The following is a 19913-nucleotide window of genomic DNA, read 5'->3' as shown; positions in this document are numbered from 1 at the left end:
GAAGAGACATCAAGGGCTGCAACACCTGGAAGGGCACTGCTCTCACCAAAGTTTAAGACAGAAGGAAGACAAGACAGCAAGACAGACGTGGAGCTGTGAAATACCTGCTGCAGCATCTCCTCCGTGGCATTCAGCTTCTCCCTGTGCTCCTCCAGGCAGAACTCCAGATCCCGGATCTTTTCTCCTTGGGCCTCCACCTGGTCCGTAAGCACACTTACCTGGACAGCAGGGAAAAAGGGATGCACGTTTAGCGCCTTGCCCCTGTGCCATATGTGTCAGCTGAAGAACTGTAGGTGAGCAACAGTGCTGCTCAGGCCAAAGATTAGCTGGGACTGTGCAGGGAGGAGGAGGAGAAGGAGCAGAGCTCTGCAGTGGACACAACACTTGGCAAAGGAAACAGGAGAGAAGGGAAAGCTCTCCCCTCACACCAGAATTTCAGCCAAACTTCTGGCAGATACATTGCAATTCTGCAGCTCCCCTCCTGCCTGGAAGTTTTCACAAGGGGTTGCTGCTGCATTTTACTACCAATTATTATGCCTTTGCTGTGACAATACATTAACTCAACCCATTAGCTCCTACCTTAACCACCACATAAACCTCGCTGCTTGTAACTTATTCTCCTTCCCAAGTGATTGCACACAGTGTACCATAACAAGCACTTTCCCCTTTTCAGAACAACAAAAGCAAAGGTGGTTAAAACACACAGCCAGAGGCTGGGCAAGACCAAGACAACACCTTTGAGACTGCAGACAGATTCCCATTCTGCCTTTTCTGAATGCATTTTTTCGTTGTCAACAGGCTCTTCCTGCAGTACTGCTGGGGAGGAGGGTGAGCTGCCTGAAGCAGAGCTCAGTGCTGTCACAGCCCCTAGGCTGGCTCCACATACAGAATGCCCCCTGTGCAGTGCAAGGGGCGCCAGGTATTCCCAGCTCCAACAGCAAGAGGAAACCAGCTGCCAGAACAGCCAGGGCCGACCCCGTCCAGCCCAGCAGCACATGAGCAGGACTGCCAGGGAGCCGCTTGTCTCCTTCTGCCCGCTGGCCAGTCCTGCAGCTTTTGTCACCTTTCCTAAGGACAGGACAACTGTGTCCTGATGCAGACATCCTGTGAATGGTTCTGGGAAATGGTGATCTTAAGGATACACATGGATGTAAGTAGGTGGCTGCTCAACAGACCTGCTCCGCTAACAAAATTCAAAGAGAAGAGATACACAGACAGAAGGGCCTTTAGATTTTCCCTGCAATCTAAATTCACACCTCTCCCTAATGTGGGTTAATTCTCAGGTACCAGCAAGTCTTCTGAACACTGTCCAACACATCACAACTGCAAACAAATTCTCAGAGGTCTTATCACATACTATCAGAAAGTCTTGTGAATGCAAGAGTAGAAAAAAATAATTTGGGTGACAACTCACTTGCAGAACAAGAGATTCCTTATCATTTTCCAGACGAGCCAGCCTTTCTTGATAAACATCTCCATTCCCAGATATGTGCCCATTAGTCTGGAAAAGACAACAAATATTGCATAGTCAGCTATTGTACCACAGTGTCATGAAACGTTATCAACACCCTTAATGAGCATTTTCAGTCTTCACTGTTTAAGAACAGATTCAATGTATTCTCCAGCCCCCTAAGGGTTACAAATCAAACTGTCAACAAAGGACACACGACCACCATTCAGGAGAGGATTGTTCAGGGGCTTAAAGATGAGAAAGGAAGAACCTTCTGGTGACCCAGTTCTGCAAAATTCACTTACTGTGCATTCAGCATTTTGCTAACAAAACTTGGACTCATTGCTATACAACACTAAGCCATACTTGCAAAGAGACAAATACCCTGAGACATTCAGCAAGTGAAAAAAGCCAAACATACAATCTACAAAACGTGTATTATGCCTCATGCAAGTCATACACACAGTCAGAGACATCCTTTAACATCAGGCACATTTTACTGGGCATGGGTGAACGTCTGCACTCTAAATACATCTCTTTGTAAAGCTGCCTGAGGCTAAAGAGAAACAAGAATACATGTTAATGCTATCAGAGAGTTCAGAGGAATCAGCAACTTTCCTCATAATAACCTCAATGCTCTTGAGCAGCAGGAAGGATTTTATTCTATCCATATTCAAAGCTGTCTCAAAGCACTTCGTGATCCATGCCACAATCAGATCTCGGCTCAGAAAAGCAAGTCTTGTTCCAATCATGGCATAAATCGCTTAGAGGAGTCTGAGAAGCTGCTCTGAAATCCAGGGTGCTCAGCAGAGACACCCAACAAGGTTGAGGGGGCCTGATTTCCTCCTGAATGTGTGATGAAAAGAAACTGGGTGACTGATCCTCGTGCCCCTGTGAGCCTGCAGCACAACCCTGCCTTGAGAGGCCACCACCACTCAGGAGCTCCAAGGCTCCAGCTCCTGCTTTGAATCTCCCCTTATTACAGAGCATACTTCAGGAAAACTCCTGGCTAAAACTCCTTTTCTAAGTTACATGTCTGACCTTGGGTGGTGGGAGAAGCTGCCTTGTTTGAGCCTGAAAGAATAAAACTCCCTCCAGCATCACTTAAAGATCCAACCTAAAGCAAACAGGAGGAGGTAAAAGTGTTTGACCTCACCTCAGTGCTCTCAAAATCAAGCTGTGTCCTGGCAGTAGACAAAACTACTTCTGGTACTACAGTACCAGAAGTGTCTCCCAAGCATTAAATTTCACTTGGTGACCATAGTATCTCCCCCGAAATTTGCTCCAGCAGACTAAGAAAGGATGCTCTCCCGTAATTTGTACCAGTACCTCATCACAATGATCTGAATTACAACCCTGTACCTGAACTATTTAGCAGCACAGCACTGAGCCCCTGACCACCAGACACTAAGCCCCAGGGCAAAATTCTTCTAAACTTCTGAGTTTGCCATATCTTCCCCTTGACCTCTACCAGAATTTAGCTCATGCCACTCAAGATTAGTGAGATCTTCCATTTTGTAACACTTTAATTTAGGTGAAAGAATTCAAAATGAAATAAACCTTTTAGCAGTTCAACTACTGGATTATGCCTCAGATTTTGTGACCTGAGTTGTATGTCAAAACAGAACTGAGGGTTTTGTCTACTTTTGCTGCTCTGCAGCTCCCTTGTCCTTTAAGTCCTCCAGCACATCTCAAGCACTTTCTCAGCCTCCATAAGAACAGCATCCGTATTTTGTAATATACAACACATTTATCAATCCAGTGCATGTGTCTGATGTAGGAAAGTGGTATCCATCCCTCACTACAGGCACCAGAGCTGCAAAGACAGCCCTCCATGCTGCTGGGGCTAACATGGAATTCCTTGCCAAAGCACAGACTCCACTCCCTGCCTCCTGGCCACCTCATCAACACCCGAACCACTGACCCTCCTGATAGCTCCGGTCAGCGAAACCAGACACAAATTAACTAAAACCAAAGACTGCAGGAAGAAAATGTGGGGAGGGAAGTCTTGGTCTCACAGCACGATGAAAATGTCTTTAGGATGCTGTGAAAACCAACGAGGTGTGAAAGCAGAACGTTAGTCATTGTGCCCAGCATCTTGCCAAGGCACCTTTGTTGTTAAACTCCGTTCACATTTCTCAGGAAAAATGCGCTTGGCTCAGCACGTCAGCCTTGGCTTTAAAATAGGAGCATTTAGAGAGGGAGAGCTCAGGCTGCAGCTGCACACTGCCATCACAAAGAGGTGATGGGAACCCCAGACAGGACAAGGGCAAAGCCTGCTCTCCCACAAAACAAAAATTAGTGCAAACAGAATCACAGACTGGTTAAGGTTGGAAAACACCTCTAAAATCATCAAGCCCAACCATCAACTCAGCACCACCACCATGTTCATCACTAAACCATGTCCTCAAGTGCCATATCCACACATTTCTAAATCCCTCCAGGGAGGGTGACTCCACCACATCCCTAGACAGCCTGTTCCAATGTTTAATAACCCCTTTAGGAAAGAAAGTTTTCATAATATCTGACCTAATCCCACCCCTGGCACAACCTGAGGCCATTTCCTCTCATCCTGTCAAACACTTAGGGCAGTCCATCTATTCTTTGGGAGAAACCTTGCAGAGATGTCTTAGTTTTGCAAGCTGTGTGTACTGGGGTGCAAAGATCTCTTTTCTGGCTATTGCCAGAAATATTTTCTAAAATCTGCATAAAACCAGACCTCCTGTAGCCCACCAAACCCAGAAAATTCTGTGTGCAACACAAGAATTGTTTACTTTTTTGCCTGAAGTGTTGTAACTTCTGTATAATACCTGGGACGGACTCTTAATTTGAGGCACAAAAAGGCAAGAAAGCCCCTGACTTTGGTTTCAGTGGAAAAAATGATGATAGTTGGAGAATGGATGATAGAGAAAGACCATGGCAGCTATTTCCAAGAGCAGCAGCCTAAGCACTGCTTACAGTGGTGCAGAGACGCAGGATGTGCAGGCACTGGACACACACCACCTTCCCAGATCTTTGCTCTGGACTGTCTTCAAAGGTAAAAAGTTCATTCTGGGCATGATATTCTTCCCAGAGAGATGACGAAGGAAGAGGGGAGGTGAAACATATGAAAAGAACAGAGCAATGATGGTAGTGGGCAGCACTGAAGAGAGAGAAATGGAGAGGGAATATGCTCAAACACCGGATTAAGGAAAGCAGTGCATCAGGATCCAGGGTGGAGGGAGCCCCAACGGGAAGGAATGGGCTGCAGGGAGGTCTGAAAAATGCCAGCAGACCTGGCGTGTGCAAAACCTGGGTGAGCAACACTCGGTGTGTTCCTCAGGAGCATCTCTCCCCCTGGGAACCTGCAACCTCCCCTGAGACTGAGCCCAACAACTACTCACCCTGCAGAGCAACAGCTGCTCTTTGGGGGGAAAAGGAAAGAAATAAAACAAATAGAGGAGCAAAAAAGAAAAGCAAATACTTGACTGAACAACAACTGCAAGCATATTAAGAGCACTTGGTAGTTCTGGATCAAATTTGTATGATTTAAGCCAATAAAGGATTAACGTATTTTACTAGCTGTGAAAGAAAGGCTTTCCATTTTCCAATGAAGGCCCTTTTCATCAGCAACTTAAAATCTATCTTCAATTAATTAGATTTTATATGTGTTTTCAATTTTAGGGATTAATTGCGAAACGCTCTATGGGAAGAGAGTGCAGATTTTCCAACACCGATTTTAATCCTAAAAACAAAAGAACAACTGTCACAATGCCACTGAGGCTTCACAAAAGTTTGAGGTCAAGCATTTACTTAAAACGCCTTGTAAGATCAGACCCAGTGCACTTATAAACTCTGCAAGATCAATCCACAGCTAATCTGTTAAACACATGTGTATAGCTTTGTCTGCAATCATCTAAGTGTAAAAATCCATGCTGCTCTGGAGGGAATTATTCCTGTAGTAAGTAGATGCATCACCAAACTTTCACAGCTTGCCTGCCTTCAGTCTTTAATCCCTTTTCCCTGGAAGTGAGTTAGCACTCCAAACAGCAGGAAAGTTTCTAACAGCTGCTGGTTTAAACCTCCTAATAATAAAAAAAAATTATTTAAAAAATCTGTTTCCTCTCAGTTGCTGAATTCTCCTTTCAAAAATAAACCTCATTTTTAGCCTACCACAGCTGATACCCTCATTTTCCTTCATTTTCTCTTCTGCTTTGGAGATGAAATAAGCAGCACAAATCACACTGCTCTTGCTGTATGTGCAGTTTGGTTTGTATAGAAGGAGCTGCCACTCCACAGCATCATCTCCCTGTACAGCAGGGAAACACTGACTGTTTTGACCACCACAGTCAAGTCAACAGTTGGGCAAGTGAGCCTTTCCCAACACCTCTTTCCTGACCATCTGGAGTTAAATTAGAGCTCATCAACATGATTACGTGGTTCAGATCATTACAATACACATTACCTATGCTCAGTTAAACAAAGCTGCTGCTGTTCTGCTTGTTCCCTCAGCTTTAGAGTCCCTTGCAAGAGGGTTCCTCCAGCCTCAGCTACCTCAGCATCATTTGGTGTGCTTTGGGCAGAGCCTCCGGGTTTCCCAAGCCAAGTATCCACCACCTGTGATACAGACCCATGACAGCTTTACCCTCTGTCAGCATCGATCCCATTCCAAATTCCTACTGGTCATACTGTCTGAGCTGGTGTGTAACCAGTTTGTGTGGCAGCTCCCCTCTGCCCTCCCAAACCAGCCTCTCCTGCATTTCCCGCTTCCCTGCTCGGAATATTTGCAGCCTGCTCCACACACTCCAGCAGCAGACCTGCTGCTAAGCTTTTCCTAAAGTTTACAGGTTACTTCCTCCTCACAGAATGAGAAGGGGGAAAAAAAAACCCAACCACAAACCCACTCCAAGCCCCCACATTGTATTTTAAAGGCTTCACTACAATAAAAGTGAATTCTGAAAAAAAAGCAGCTGAACACAGCCCTTCACTCTGAGGCATTTACCTGAAGCATTTTGTAATCATAAATAACACGCTGCTGAACAGGGAAGATGCAACCTTTCCACAATATTCCGTTTCCTAACAGCAGCCCAGCTGGTGCCTGGTACAAGAGAAGGATGAGAGGCTCGTTCCCAGCGTTGCCCAGCTATGGCTTGTCACTGGGAGAAACGCAGGAGCCAGCACAAGCAGAGATCTCCTTACCTTATTTAGCCAGACGCAGTGCCCGTGAATGTCCCAGCTATACTCCATGCTGGTCATGACTATTTTCATGCATTCACGGATGCCAGAAGCCGAGGCTGAGTGCTCCGGGCTCCTCTGAGCCGAGGTTAAGTGACAGCAGGTCCCCTCACCCAGCCAGGATGGAGGCGAGCAGAGTGGGAGATGTGGGAAGCGGAGCCCGTGGAGCAGCAGCGCTCCTCAGGCGGAGCAAGCAGCTCTGGGGAATTAACACATCAAAGCCCGGCAAGAAACTCCTCCAACCCAGCACACACAGGAGAAGGATTGCAGGCAGGGAGGTGCAGAGCAGCATAAACCTGACCGGGAGCAAGGACAGCCCCACACAGGTGGCGCCCGGGCATCTCCACCCTCCCTCTTGTCACTAGCGCAGCCCCCTCCTCTGGACCCTCCCAGAAAGCATCTGACCCAACAACACAGGAGAAAAAAGCAACTCCCACCCCTTCACCTGACCACAAAGTAAACAGGAGGGTCTTTCCTATTAATTGTAAAAGCTGCAGGAACACAAGTAATTAATTCACTTGCAGACACCAAGAGAAAATGGAAGAAAAAGTTGACTCAGCTGTCCCAGGTCTCTCAAGTGGCTTGTCCCAAGTTTACGTCATACTTCAGAATGATGCAACAAGCAACATTAACAACCAACCTCTGTCCTCGGGTTCAAGTTTTAATTGACCCACTACCAGCAGTAGCATGACAAATTCTTAGTATTTTTGACCACAGAGCCCAGCTCCGAGAGTCCTGTGATTATCTACAACTACTACTGATAGAGAAAAATCTCAAAACCATGAATGCTGAATAACCCAGGAGACATCATGAGAGCAAAGGATGAGCAGAAGCTGGGCTTTTAAAGCCAAACTGATTCATTTTGCATTGAGAATGGGGATTTTTGATGGGTTGTTCTTACTGCCAAAGAACTCATCCCAGATACATGAGGATGCCACGCCAAGGCGTACCATAAACAAGCCCGTATTATCTCCCAGTGTTAAAAACACAGCAATCTGGATGATCACCTTTAGCAAGAAGCAGGGTCCTGTGTTTCCAGAACTTTGGGAGGCGGATCTCTCAGGGACAAAAGCATTGCCAGCAGGGAGTGGATGATGACAGGCTGACACGGTATCACAAGACTCCTTTCACATTGCAACTTGAGGAGAGATCTCAAACTGCTTGGTGGTAACACCCTGGTGCCACACATTAGCATAGGACCTTTTGATACCTAAACTCAACATAAGCAGAAGCTGAATCAAATGACTGCACTGTACACCCACACCAGGATAATCAAACAACAAACTTGGGTTTGAAGACAAGATTTTTTTTTTTCCCATGAATAAGAGATGATTTCTGGTTAACCAAACCGCTTCCCCCACTTGGGAATCACGCTCTTGTCCAAATAGGTCAGCATATATCTCTGTAAGATTACAAGCTATGTCTATCCAGCAAGGAAAATTTCTCTCTGAACGCTAATATCCCCTCATATTAACGCTCTTTACTCCCAGCTACTCTCTGGAAGAACCAACTTAAAGAAAAAATGTCAAAATCTGAAGCTGGTCTGTGAGACAGCAGCAACACACTGGATTGCACAAGCCACTATGGATATCACAGCTCAACCATCATTCTCAGATGAGCTGAAAATGTTCTGTGGTTGGACCTGATGATGATCTTAAAGGTCTTTTCCAACCTTAATGATTCTATTTTTCTATATGATTCAAGAAACCTTTGGAGGCCATAAAGTTTTGCTTGATCTGAAAGTCAGTTTCAGAAATTCACTTATGGAGGGAAAGTCACTTCCAAAGCCAAAGCCACAGCTGCACTTGCTGAGGGTTTTAAAGAAAAAATATTGTATTATCCTGGATTTTTCACTTCAGGGGCACACCCTTTAAAGAGGAGAAGGCACACACCAGGACCCATATACACAAGTTCAGATCAGGAGCATGGGGAAAATGGCTCTGAGGTGTGGGAAGGCACTGTCCACCCACTCCTACCCTTCACTCCTCTTTTTAACAAGACACAGTTGGTTTCTTTTTTCTGGGAAAGTTGTTGCATAAGATGTATTTTTAAAAAAATGCAAAAAAACTCCCAACCATTTTCAAGAAAAGTAATAACCAGAAGGAAAACTGTCTCTTGTTTGTTTCAACTGAAGAAAAATTGGAGCAGTGCTCATGGCTGGGAGCAAGGTTTACGAGAACTACTCTTCAAGACACGGATCTATCAGCTTCCAGCTGGACACAACGGGGATGCCTTGGTCTTGCAAAATGTGGAGTTTCATTTAAAATGGTTTTGCTACCGGTGCTGATGTTAGAGATTACTCACAGACTGCCTGTACCGAAGCCAGAAGCTCCATTTTCACAGAGTACAGCACATGCTTTATTAAGGCACACACTGGAATACACTAAACATCTCTGCTGATCAAGAGTATTCCGAAAAAACTCCAGAACTTTGGAATAGTTCTGACCTGGTTATGGATTTCAGGCCTGGTTCCCAGTGAAAGCACGGAATCCAAACATGTTTGAGCTCAGAAAGGTCTCAGTCCTTTTCCAGACTTGGAACAATTGTCCTCATTTGTAATTTCACCCATGACATTCACCTGCCCTCCATTTGCACAAGGAGACATGAGCAGGGTTTCAGCAGCAGAGATCAGCTTTGAGCTGCAATGACATGTTATAGTTAAATTGACTTCCTTGTGCAGCAGAGCTGCATGTACAAGTTTTCCCAGCTCCCCATGGGGACCACACGATGGATTCTCTTGGAAGAGCTGTGCCAGATGTCCGGGCACCGTACGTGCGCTCTGGTGTCACGCGGCCATCTGGCACCCACCCGTTAAAAAAACAAAAAGCAGCACGAGGTGTTTTAACCCACTGGCCCTTTTTGAGTGCTTGCACAGACCCACTGAGAGGAGCAGAAAGGAAGAGGATCAAGGACGTGTGGCAGCCCATTCTGGCATGGCAGGACTGAATGCTCTGCCCTATTTTACAGAAACTTTGGGAGACTGCTGTCATCCCCTTTTCCCAATGTGGGCACCAGTGGTTTGGCTGCAGGAGCCAGGGGAGGATTTTTCTCCTGTGACACACTGTCTGGCAGCAGCAAACACTATTTTTGTTTTCCTCTGAGACACAAGAGGCTTCCTTACAGCCCCGCATGGGATGTCACACACCAGATCCAGCATCCTGCTGGACCCAACTTCACACACAAGAGGATTAAACCAGTTTCAAACAAAGAAGGTGTATGCCCCTCCCCTGCAAGGAGGGGCAAAGTTGCAAAAAACCTTCCTGCAAATCATCCAGGCACTTAATGTGACACCTCCCTGCTCAGACAGGGACTGGTGACACTGGTGACACCTGCAAATCCCGTGGCTGTAGCACACTCTAAATGGAATGTTAAGTCTTTCCTACGAGGGGCTTCAAGGATGACAGAGGGTACAGGGGAGTAATTTGAAGCAGAACAAGGAGTAATTGAGGCATAGGTGGAGTAGCTATTTTCTGCAATCTTTGGTACTCACAACCCCTGCACATCTTTTCCAGTGGTTGGGAGGCGCTAAACCGAACGGCACAACACAGCCCCTCCTCTCCCACTGAGCCCATGGATGCAATAAAAACCCACTGCTGCCTCACTGCCATTAGGTGATCCACAGCGTGCACGTCTGAAGGACCCCACTCCAGACCCCGCCAGCCAGGTACCCCTAAATCACACATTTGCCATCATAAGGGGCAATGACTGGTCTCTACCTCATGCATCTGAGCAGGCACTGCAGCCTCAGCCATGCTGCTGGGCCCCTTTACTCCACAACAACCTGCAGGGGATCAGCACCACTAAACATGGACTACAGATGACTGTGAACACCATGGGAGAGTGCAGTTTCCAAGACTGTTTACTTGGCATATTTTTTTTGTTTATAAAGGCCATAGTTGCATGAAACCTGTTATGTCCAGAGAGCAGTGAGTAGTTACAGCGATGTTCACGGCTGTATGTTACACAGGCAGGGAATGCTGATGTTAGCAGGAACTCTGCCTGTTTTAAAGATCTGACTTCAATGTCACTCCTGTCTCCTCCTCCTGATCTCAGCGTTGGCTGCCACACTTTGACAGTGGGGGCGAGATCCAAATCCCACTGGAGGCAGTGGGAGAGCTCCCACATGCTTCATTAAGTTTCAGGCATTTCCAAATGAGTAGTTCAAAGCAAAGATTAAGAAAAAGGAAAAAAGAAGGCTCTCCCTTCAGATCTTTCTGCAAGGGCTACAGTAGCAAGTCCAAGATGCCCATCTGTCCCTGCATTGCTGTGCTCAGCCCCCACGACAGCAGATGGCACAAAGGGCTGCCCAGCGCCAGCCACAGCAAACACGGCCCTGCACACAGCAGTCCTCTGGGCTGCAACTGAGCACTGAGACAAATCCATTCGTCGAGATAAGAACACTTTCTGCAAGATCAGCCATGGCTCCAGGGAGATTGAGTCCTTCCCAGGGGATGCAGTGCCCATCCTGGGAAGGGAGCAGGCGATGGTGGCCATCTGTCCCAACGGCAGCAGCACACGGGGCACATGGAACACAGAGCCACCACAGCCCTGCAGCAGCCCCGGCCTTCACCAGGGCTGGCACCCCAATTTCAGCAGCACGGTGTCACCCTGGCCAACACCCAGTGTGTGAGACAGCAGGACCTGGCCATGGTTGCAGGATGGATTTGACAGAATATGCAGAAGTGCCCACCCGCCGCTGTCGCTGTGACAGCTGCTGCAAGGCTGGCTTAAAACCCAAAGCTTGGCCTCTGGGAGCAAGTCTTGAATTTCACTGCTGGAGCTTCCCCAAAACCTGCACATACCTGGACCTCCACCACACTACCCCGCCACACACCATATGCACAAGGACTCTTCCTTGGCCCTGCTTGGAACTCACCAGTCACAGGGCACCTGGAGGCAAAATCAGCAGCTCCTTCAAAAATGATGCTGTTTTAACTCACCTTTTGGTGAGTACAACATTTTATTTCCCAGGGCAGTCTTTGGGTAACCTACACTCATATAACTGATTTTTTGGGAAAACCAAGTCTTGGGGAAAGAATTGCCTTGTCATTTATATTTCTGTGTATTTTTAAAGTAAGGTGACAAAAACTGGCCAATTCTCAAACACAGAAAATAAAAGTTTGGTTTGGTATCCAGATTAAAGGGATGCAGAGCTTACACCACTCATTTATGTTATAAATCAGGTAAGGAAGCTCAGCAGTAACAGTGGTCCCCATAGAAAAAACGCTGCCAAAACCACTTTTTACTGAAAAGTATTCAAACCAACTATTTTCCCCCCACCTAAGCATCTGATTCTTAAAAGAAAGTCTCTGCCCATCTTTTTCTGAGATGAAACTGCAGTTACCAAGTATTGTTTGCTCCCTAGATTGAGGCACAGTGGTACATCAAAGACAGCAGAGGCCAACCCACTGCACGAGGCATTTGAGCAACAGCCTTTCCAAGACTCCACAGCAGTATCTCCAAACCAAAATCTCTTCCCTGATACCCAATCCAAGCTTTATAAATAGCTGTGTAAAACGGAGTCAGTCTAGCCAACATCCAAAATGAGCCTGGTGCAGGTAAAACAAGGTGAGACTGTACCATTTGACTTTGGAGCCATTCGATGAGAGCCTCCGCCGTGGAGTCCGGGACCTGGCAGCGCAGCCCCTCCCTCTCGTCCGCTTCCATCATCTCCAGCAGGCCCCGCAAGTCCTCCACGAGGTGCAGTGCCCGCAGGCCCCCCATGAAGGGGGAGGTGGGGGACTGGCAGTCAAAGATGCCATTGGAGTATTCCAGTGCCTTGGAACCTGCAGGGAGCAAAACCGCATGGGGTGAGGCACGGGCTGTGGGTCGGGCGTACCCCGAGGTTGGGAAAGGGCAAGGGTTGTTGCTGGCAGGATTTATCCCAGCCAGACTCAGCGCTGGTGCTCGGGGAGGGAAGCTCCAGCAGGGAGGAGGTGGGCTGGTCCACAGGGAATGGGAATGCCACAACCTGCCCATGGGGTCGAGGCGTGGGCTGGGCTTCTGCTCCCCGGGATGAATTCCCAAGGCAGAAGGTGCTGCCAGGGATGGAACATCCTCTGCCAAGGCCCTGAGTCACCCTGCAGGCACTGAATGATCCAAGTCACATTCCAGTGATGGTGTCCAGAGAAAAGCATGCCCTGAGTTTTCCATGCAGGAATATGTTATGCTGCTCCAAGGTACCAGAAATTTTTTAAAATAATAAAGAAAAAGATGAAGATAAATTAAAAGACCAAATCGCTTCTGCAAGGGAATAAATTTTAAACCCAGCAATTTGACACGGTAGCACTGACATTTGCATGTTAATAAAGAGAAAAATCTCTCATTTGCATAAACTCACAGGATGCATATTTGACCTACATTAGAAGTTGCTATATATTAAGAAAGGAAACTATCAATTTAGGATTAAGGTTGATTTAAGTCAACCTAGCTAATTCCAACTGTAATTCCAGTACACTGATTTTTGACCTTAATTCTGTAATACCTTGGCACAATGAGATGTGCTCATGACAGACCTTCATTTGTGCTGTCAACTTTTAGAAACCATAAGGGTATGCCATATATGCACTTCCATGAACTTTCATTCACCCCATCTGGAAAGCCACAAAAATCCAAGTATTCTGCTAAATTCCCACTGAAAACAATAAAGAGAAAAATAACCTCAACAGCACAGGAGCTGATATCCCTTTGTTATATTCCTTTATAGATCCATTCACAGACAGGGGTAAATGAAGTCTGTGGTGATTTAAATCTTCCAACATCGCATTTTGTTTTTATATTAAACCTCATCCTGCCATAACCAGCTTGGGCTCTTGGAAACACAAATACATGATCGGATCCAAATACCAGTGTCTACTTATGGAAATTACTGAAGTCACAGCTTACATGTATTTTTAGAGATCATCATGATCAAACTGAATCCCCTTTACATGTGTTCCTGCTATGTGTCCTTAATATCTTTAAGCAGAGAAGAGTCATTGTTCAAACAAAGCACACACTGTATATTTCTCTAAGGAAAATTGTTTAAGTGGAACTACTAAAAACTTTATAACTGTGTTGCTATACTTGCAAGGGTGTTTTTGACTATTGACTTCTTGCTCTTTCCCTCCTGTGTGTTGGGTATTTACATTATTTTCTAACTTACTAGCCTCTGCTTAAAAGCAGAGGTTGTATTCTTTGTGATGCCTCTCCCTGGGCAATTTACAATTTACAGGTACTTATAAAAAATCCAGATGTTCAAGGCAGCTCCAAACCAAGTGTTTGGACCCAAAGCATTCCAATTTTGAAAAGAAAAAAAAAAGAAAAGAAAAGAAAATTCATGTTATAACTCTTCCAAGTTGAGGGAAGTTCAGAGTAGCCACTATTGTCCTTGACTCTCCTGGCGCTCCATGCAGAAGCTGAACTGCACCACTCAGCCACTTCCATCAGCCCTCTGAGAGAGGGCAGGAGAAAACCCAATCCATGGAGCCTGTGAGAGTCTGTGCAATCCCTCCACTATGGTTATTTGTTAACTCTAAGCTATAATGGAAGGCACCAAAAGCAATTCTCAGCATACTCCCTTCTCCGCCTGGAACTCTGTCCTCCCAGTGCGAGAAAGGAGGACCCAAAAAGCAAAATAAACCCCTGCCCCAGGTGTTTACCTGCTATAATGCCATCCATCTGCTCCAGGGCTGCAGCGAGCATGTCACTTGCATCACTCATCATCTTCTCTCTTCTCAGGAACAATCACCAGCTACACCATAAGGAGCAGTAAAACGCTGACGGTGTGAGTTGGTCCAGAGTCTCAATTCTGCAATTTAATCTGCAAAAGAGAATTTAATTTCACTGTGTGTTCTCTGAATTCAGGCATCACTGTTGTCAGATCAGCAAGAAGACTGGGGCCATTTGCTGGCCACAACAAAACTCAGAGGTGCTCACCACCAGGCATGGACTGGGATTGAGGAATCAAAGCACCAGCCTGATGACCCAGTTTCTAGTGGCCCATGGCCTGCTCTGCCCACAGGTCCATGCTACTGACAGGGCATCCCACAGAACACCTCAGAAATCCCACATGGCACTTCCAGGAAGCTCACAGGGAAGACATAGGCCTTCTACCACTTAAAGGGAGCTGCAATTCAGCAATAAACCATGTGCGTGTCTGCTGTAATTTTCTCCCCAAGAAATAGAAGAAGAGAAGTCTGACTCACTTGTCTGAGATTTTGGATGTCTGACAATCCAGAAGTTTCAGGCATGGAACTTTCTGCCTACAGGCAGGATCTCTCAGATGCCCACAACTCACTGGATGTAGTGTGCATGCACGGACTATCCCTGCTCTGAGTTTAGCAGATTCACATGGTAACAATGCAATCTGATCTCACTTTCAAACTTCTACAAACCAGAAGTGGTTCCCAAAGGAGTATTTCCACCAGGCTGGAAAAGTAAGCCTGCCCAACATGCTGCCCATAGGTGAACTAGCAGACCAGAAATCCTGATAGGCTACAAGTTAATTTAAGCAGGTGCTTAGGAACTTGGCTGAAGTGGAGCTGCAGGGGTCAGAGGCATTCCCAATCCCTCCAGCCCAGCACAGTGGACACACAAACCACCTACACAGCCCAGATTGCCTTGGCTTTAATCTAATACACATGAGACTGCCTCTGTTATAAATACAGCTAGGGAACAGAACTAAACAAACACCAGGAAGGAAAACTCGCTTTAACCTTTGCATACCCTGCCATTTGGGTTTTGTATTAGGCTGCACCACTGCTGACATTTGCCCCGACAAGACCACTTAAGAAAGTAGTTCACAGTATCTCTGGCATAAGTCCTGGAAGAGACTCTACTAAAAAACAAACCTAAACAAAAATCCCCATTATAAACTGATTTTTCCCTCCTACGAGTCACCTTATTGGTCTGACCTCACCGGGAAGTAGCTCTTATTGGAGGCTGCCAGCCAGCTTTGCTGAAATGTTATCCTTTAAATGCCAATAAACATTTCATCTTCCACAACAACAGTTTTATTTATGAAGTAGGTCCAAACCCTAAGGTAACCTCTTAACGACAGCACAAAGACTGCTGCGCTTTTGGCAAATGCCTGGTTTTATTACATGGTTATCGGAGTCAGAAAAACCAAGAGAACTTTAAACAGTCAAAATACCTGTAAGTGAAGATGCTGCAAATCTTAAAAAATGCAGTAGCATCATAACTGAAGACTTTCAGCCTTCAAGGAGAAAGACCGCAGTTTTAAACACAACACAAATATTCAGCTTCAATCAGTATAAGACCTGCCAGAATATGCAGACACTACAAGACAATTGGTTTGGTGCCTTCACATCTGATAAAAATGAGCAGATAATGCAGCTTTTGCATACACATTCACTTGGACAACACTGAAGACAGTCTCCTTTTTTTTTTCTGCTTAAGATTTCCTGGCTCTGATATCAGGTCCTGCTCAAATATGGGTATCTATGAAGGCAGAGTGTGAACAATCTGCTGTGGATTTCCCTCAAAGGGCAAAGAACACACGAGAAAGCCCGGGGCTTCTGTAGCCCCAGGCAAAACACTGATTCCTCACAGCTCTAAGTGGAAAAAGACCAACAGCACAAAGCAACCACAAACCCACAGCAGCCAATCAATGTTTGGGAATCAGAAGTGCACATGAGCTTTTCAAAGCACATAAACACCTCACGGGGCAAGTAAAGAAGACAGAGCCAGGCTCTTCTCAGTGGTGCCCAGTGACATGGCAAGAGGCATTGGGCACACATAAAAACACAGGGAAGTTCACTTTAGAATTAAAAAAGGGGGAGAAAAAAATGCCTAAATAAAAAGAAATCATTTTTAAAAGCTTTTTTGCTATGAGGACGGCAAGCAATAGAAAGGATTGCCCTTTTGGGGTCACCAACCTTGGAGCTACTCACAGCCCAACTGGACCCTACATGGCACAGCCTGTCCTGGGCATCCCTGCTTTGGGCAGGGGCTGGGCTGGAGACCTCCAGTGGTGCCCTCCCACCTCACCATCAGCGAGCTCAGTGCAGCTCACGATCAAGCATTAAACACAGTACTGGAGGCTGGTAGGAAAAGTCTATGTAGGCTAAAAATACACAAAGGAGCAGAGTGCTCCCTAACCACATTTGTTTACAGTGCACCCCTTGATTCTCACCTTCTGGCTAGGAAATGCATGAAATGGGTACAAGGAACTGCTAATTTGTACTTGTGCAATATAGCCATGGCTCATAGGCACAGAAAAATCACCATCCTTGGGCTTCATCCAGGCACAACCACCCCTCATGTTTCCAAAAAGCACTCCTTGCTTTCCCTAAACAAGGGGCTTGTCCGTGGTTGTCAGAAATCCCTAAGACAGGTCTGCTGATAGGAGCAGACAGTGCTACCAACAGCATCCAGGTTACCTGGCTCTGCCTCCAAGGAAAGACACGCAGGTTTGCACAGAGCTTCCTCCACTGCTACTCTCAAAGGAGCTGTGCTGATGAGAGCAGCAGGGAGAAATTTTAAGATAAAACTTACTGAAGCAAGACCCCGCAAACACACAGACCTCCAAAAACCCTTCCACCACTCATGGAGCATCTGTTAGCAGCCTCACCAAGCCCACAGCTGAGAAACTTGGAAGAGGTGAAATCAAAAAGAACAAAAAGCCCCTGAGCCGAACAGCTGGGGATGATGCAACAAAATCCCACTTCCCTGGTTATTTGGTCCTAAAAGTGGTCATTGAAAACTTGCCTGGAACAGCACATCCTGCTCTGGCCACCTTCCCAGCACAGTGCAGCACATCCAGCAGTCAGGAAGTAAAATTGCTGTGATAGAAAAATAATATTGGAAGTATCCTTCCCTAGCAAAGGAGTAGAATTGGTTTGGGCTTTGCACAACCATCACCAGCATGTGGGAAAGAGGTGGGAAGAGGGAAAAGAGGACCTCATATGCCAGGGGAGCAAAGGACCATACTGCATGGAACCATGGAACCAGAAAAGACAACAAACCCCAGGAGGAAGAGGATGGAAAAGGGAGGTGCAGAGGGAGCCAAAGAAACACGAATCAGCAATCAACAGCTCTCTCTGGACTAAAGGAAAGGGGACAACAATAAGGCACCAGCAGATTAATCCCTGTGCCTCCTGAAGGGCACCCTCTGACTTCACAAACTTTGAGAGAAGCTCAGTGGGCCACTGATGCAGCAGAGCTTTTCCAATATGTATGTTCCACTCTTTCCTCTTTATGGCTTTTGTCTAATACAAATAAAACCTTAGGGAAAACTCAAGGCTTTGGGTTTTGTTTCTTGGCAGTGATTAAGGAAAACCATGCAGGTAACATGAACAGAAATCCATCTTGGAGGGGTGCAATGGAGCTCCTTAGGAAAAGAATGCATAGCTAATGATGACAAGCAGTTTAAATTCCCTTCATCCACAGAAACAGGAAGGGGAAAAATCATCATTTTAACACAGATGGATCTATGGCATGGCAGATAAATGAGATATCAACGTGCACACAGGAGACAGAGAGGCAGATGAATGAAATCCACCCCTGGCATCACGTCACCGACAACACACCTGAGAGGAAAGCACTGGCAGTGCCCTGCCTGACAGACTATTTAAAATAAGTTTTCTCTTGCTCTCCAAGAAAATGACAACACTTACCTTCCTGTGTGCACAACCAGTGCCAGGTGGGGCGTGGGGGGCTGTTTTTACAGAGGCAGATCCCCCTTTTAGAGCTCCCAGCTGAATACCTTGCTCATGCCGACAAGAACAAGCATTGCTTCATCAAGCCCGTGTTTACAGCCCACCATTAAACAAAACAAAAATAAAATACAAATGCAGCTCTCTCCACTATAATTTATGATTAATCTTATCACTAGCTGTCATTTCTACCACATCCCTGGCTATAACAGAGAAGACATAATTTGGTCTTACTTGTTTAATGTCCCTTCCTCTGGTTCGAACGCACCAGCCGGTTGCTAGGGCTGTGCTGTTCACTTTTCAGTAGGTGGAGATTTTTTATTTTTATTTTTGAATGACATACAAACCCTCTGGCTACAGCGCTGGTGAAGACGTATTCCGAACGGCTTACAGAGAAAACAAAACGCTGCCCTGCAAACAAACACAAGGAAAGCTGGAAAAAAAACCCCAACAAGGGGCTCTGTGAACGGAACTGTAGTCTGTTGGATACAAACAGGAAAGCTGCCTGGATATAGATTTCAAAATCTGATATTTAATTAAGATGGCAGACTTCAAAAAAGAAGGGGGAAAAAAAAGTGCTTAAGCATTTTACATATGTAGGAAGTGATAGTTTTCCCACCCAGAGGCTGCCTCTTTCCTAGATCAAACAGCACACACAGAGGCATCGAGGGGCAACATCTTTGAGCCCATTTTTTTGTTGTTTTGGGGGTGGTCTCATTTTGGATTTCCACCTGCAAAACACACCACGCTTTAAAGCCCAGAGGTTTGCAGAGTTAAAGGGAATCAGCTGCCTGCTGGCAGGTCTGGAGGCCCAGAGGACACACCGTGCCCTGGATGTCACCGCTCTGAGGAAGGGAGGGCTGGCCTTTTGTCCCACTCGCCTTCCCCTTTGTGCACATGGGCTGCAAATGCTCAGTTCTGGGAAATAAAGCATCAGCTACAGATTATTTTTATAACATGATGCAATAAGACGGATGACTTAGGTTTCCCAGCTCTCCCATTCACATGTAACACTCCTTAAGCCAGGAAATTTTGATACACAGAAATTAAAAACCTTGATTAGGGCTTGTTTCTGAGAGCTGTTGAGAGTAAAAAAGGACCCCCAAGAGCTGGCTGTCACCCCAGAGCAGCCTACCATGAAAGTAAAATGAAAAAGAAGTTGCAGTCATCTTTTCCGGGGAGGGTGGAGGGAAAGAACCTGTTCCACAGCAAAAGTAAGACCCTAAATGCTGTCAAAATCCATGTCCTGCATTCTCAGTCCTGCATGTACCAGATGACTGCATGAGAGGTCTAAAGCAGCTTCTGAATTCATCTCTCTTGCCTCACTACACTAAAACAACACATCCTTAGCAATTAATTTTTACAAAATGAAGCTCTATTTCATGAAGACAAATGTCATTTCAGACACATCTATTTCTGCTTTTTCTGGCAGGCCAGAAGAGAAACACAAACACACAGAGACTTATTTACAAAATACATTTCAATCACAATTACAAACAGTTTCAAATGAATTCAATCCAAATCCCTGGCACAGTTTCTCATGGGATGTTTTGAAGATGCTCAACTACAGTGCCAACAGTCAGTAGCAGTTT

At 46.0% G+C, this 19913-nt stretch overlaps 1 protein-coding gene across 17 annotated transcripts in view; it reads right to left on the bottom strand.

Annotated features, from left to right (window-relative positions):
- Window positions 1-19913, bottom strand: part of PPFIBP1 (PPFIA binding protein 1) — a 102638-nt gene that overhangs the window by 32922 nt on the left and 49803 nt on the right. For 12 of the 17 annotated variants that reach the window (XM_042050813.1, XM_042050817.1, XM_042050816.1 and 9 more), the window contains exons 3-6: window positions 14305-14465; window positions 12245-12450; window positions 1415-1501; window positions 105-218 (exon numbers count right to left, since the gene is read on the bottom strand). In XM_042050813.1, coding sequence (XP_041906747.1) covers window positions 105-218; window positions 1415-1501; window positions 12245-12450; window positions 14305-14368 — 471 coding nt within the window. In that variant the 5' untranslated portion in view covers window positions 14369-14465. Of the gene's footprint in view, window positions 1-104; window positions 219-1414; window positions 1502-6628; window positions 6911-12244; window positions 12451-14304; window positions 14466-18282; window positions 18530-18555; window positions 18636-19913 lie in introns of those variants that run through there. The other 5 variants (XM_042050815.1, XM_042050814.1, XM_042050823.1 and 2 more) reach the window with 5 other exon arrangements.

The sequence above is a fragment of the Corvus kubaryi genome, unplaced genomic scaffold (genome assembly GCF_017639235.1).
Source record: "Corvus kubaryi isolate FWS band 111438036 unplaced genomic scaffold, C.kubaryi_AGA036_p1.0 74, whole genome shotgun sequence".
Classification (NCBI taxonomy): Eukaryota; Metazoa; Chordata; class Aves; order Passeriformes; family Corvidae; genus Corvus; species Corvus kubaryi.
The sequence above is the reverse complement of the archived record's forward strand: the minus strand, read 5'-3'. Positions and strand labels throughout refer to the sequence as shown.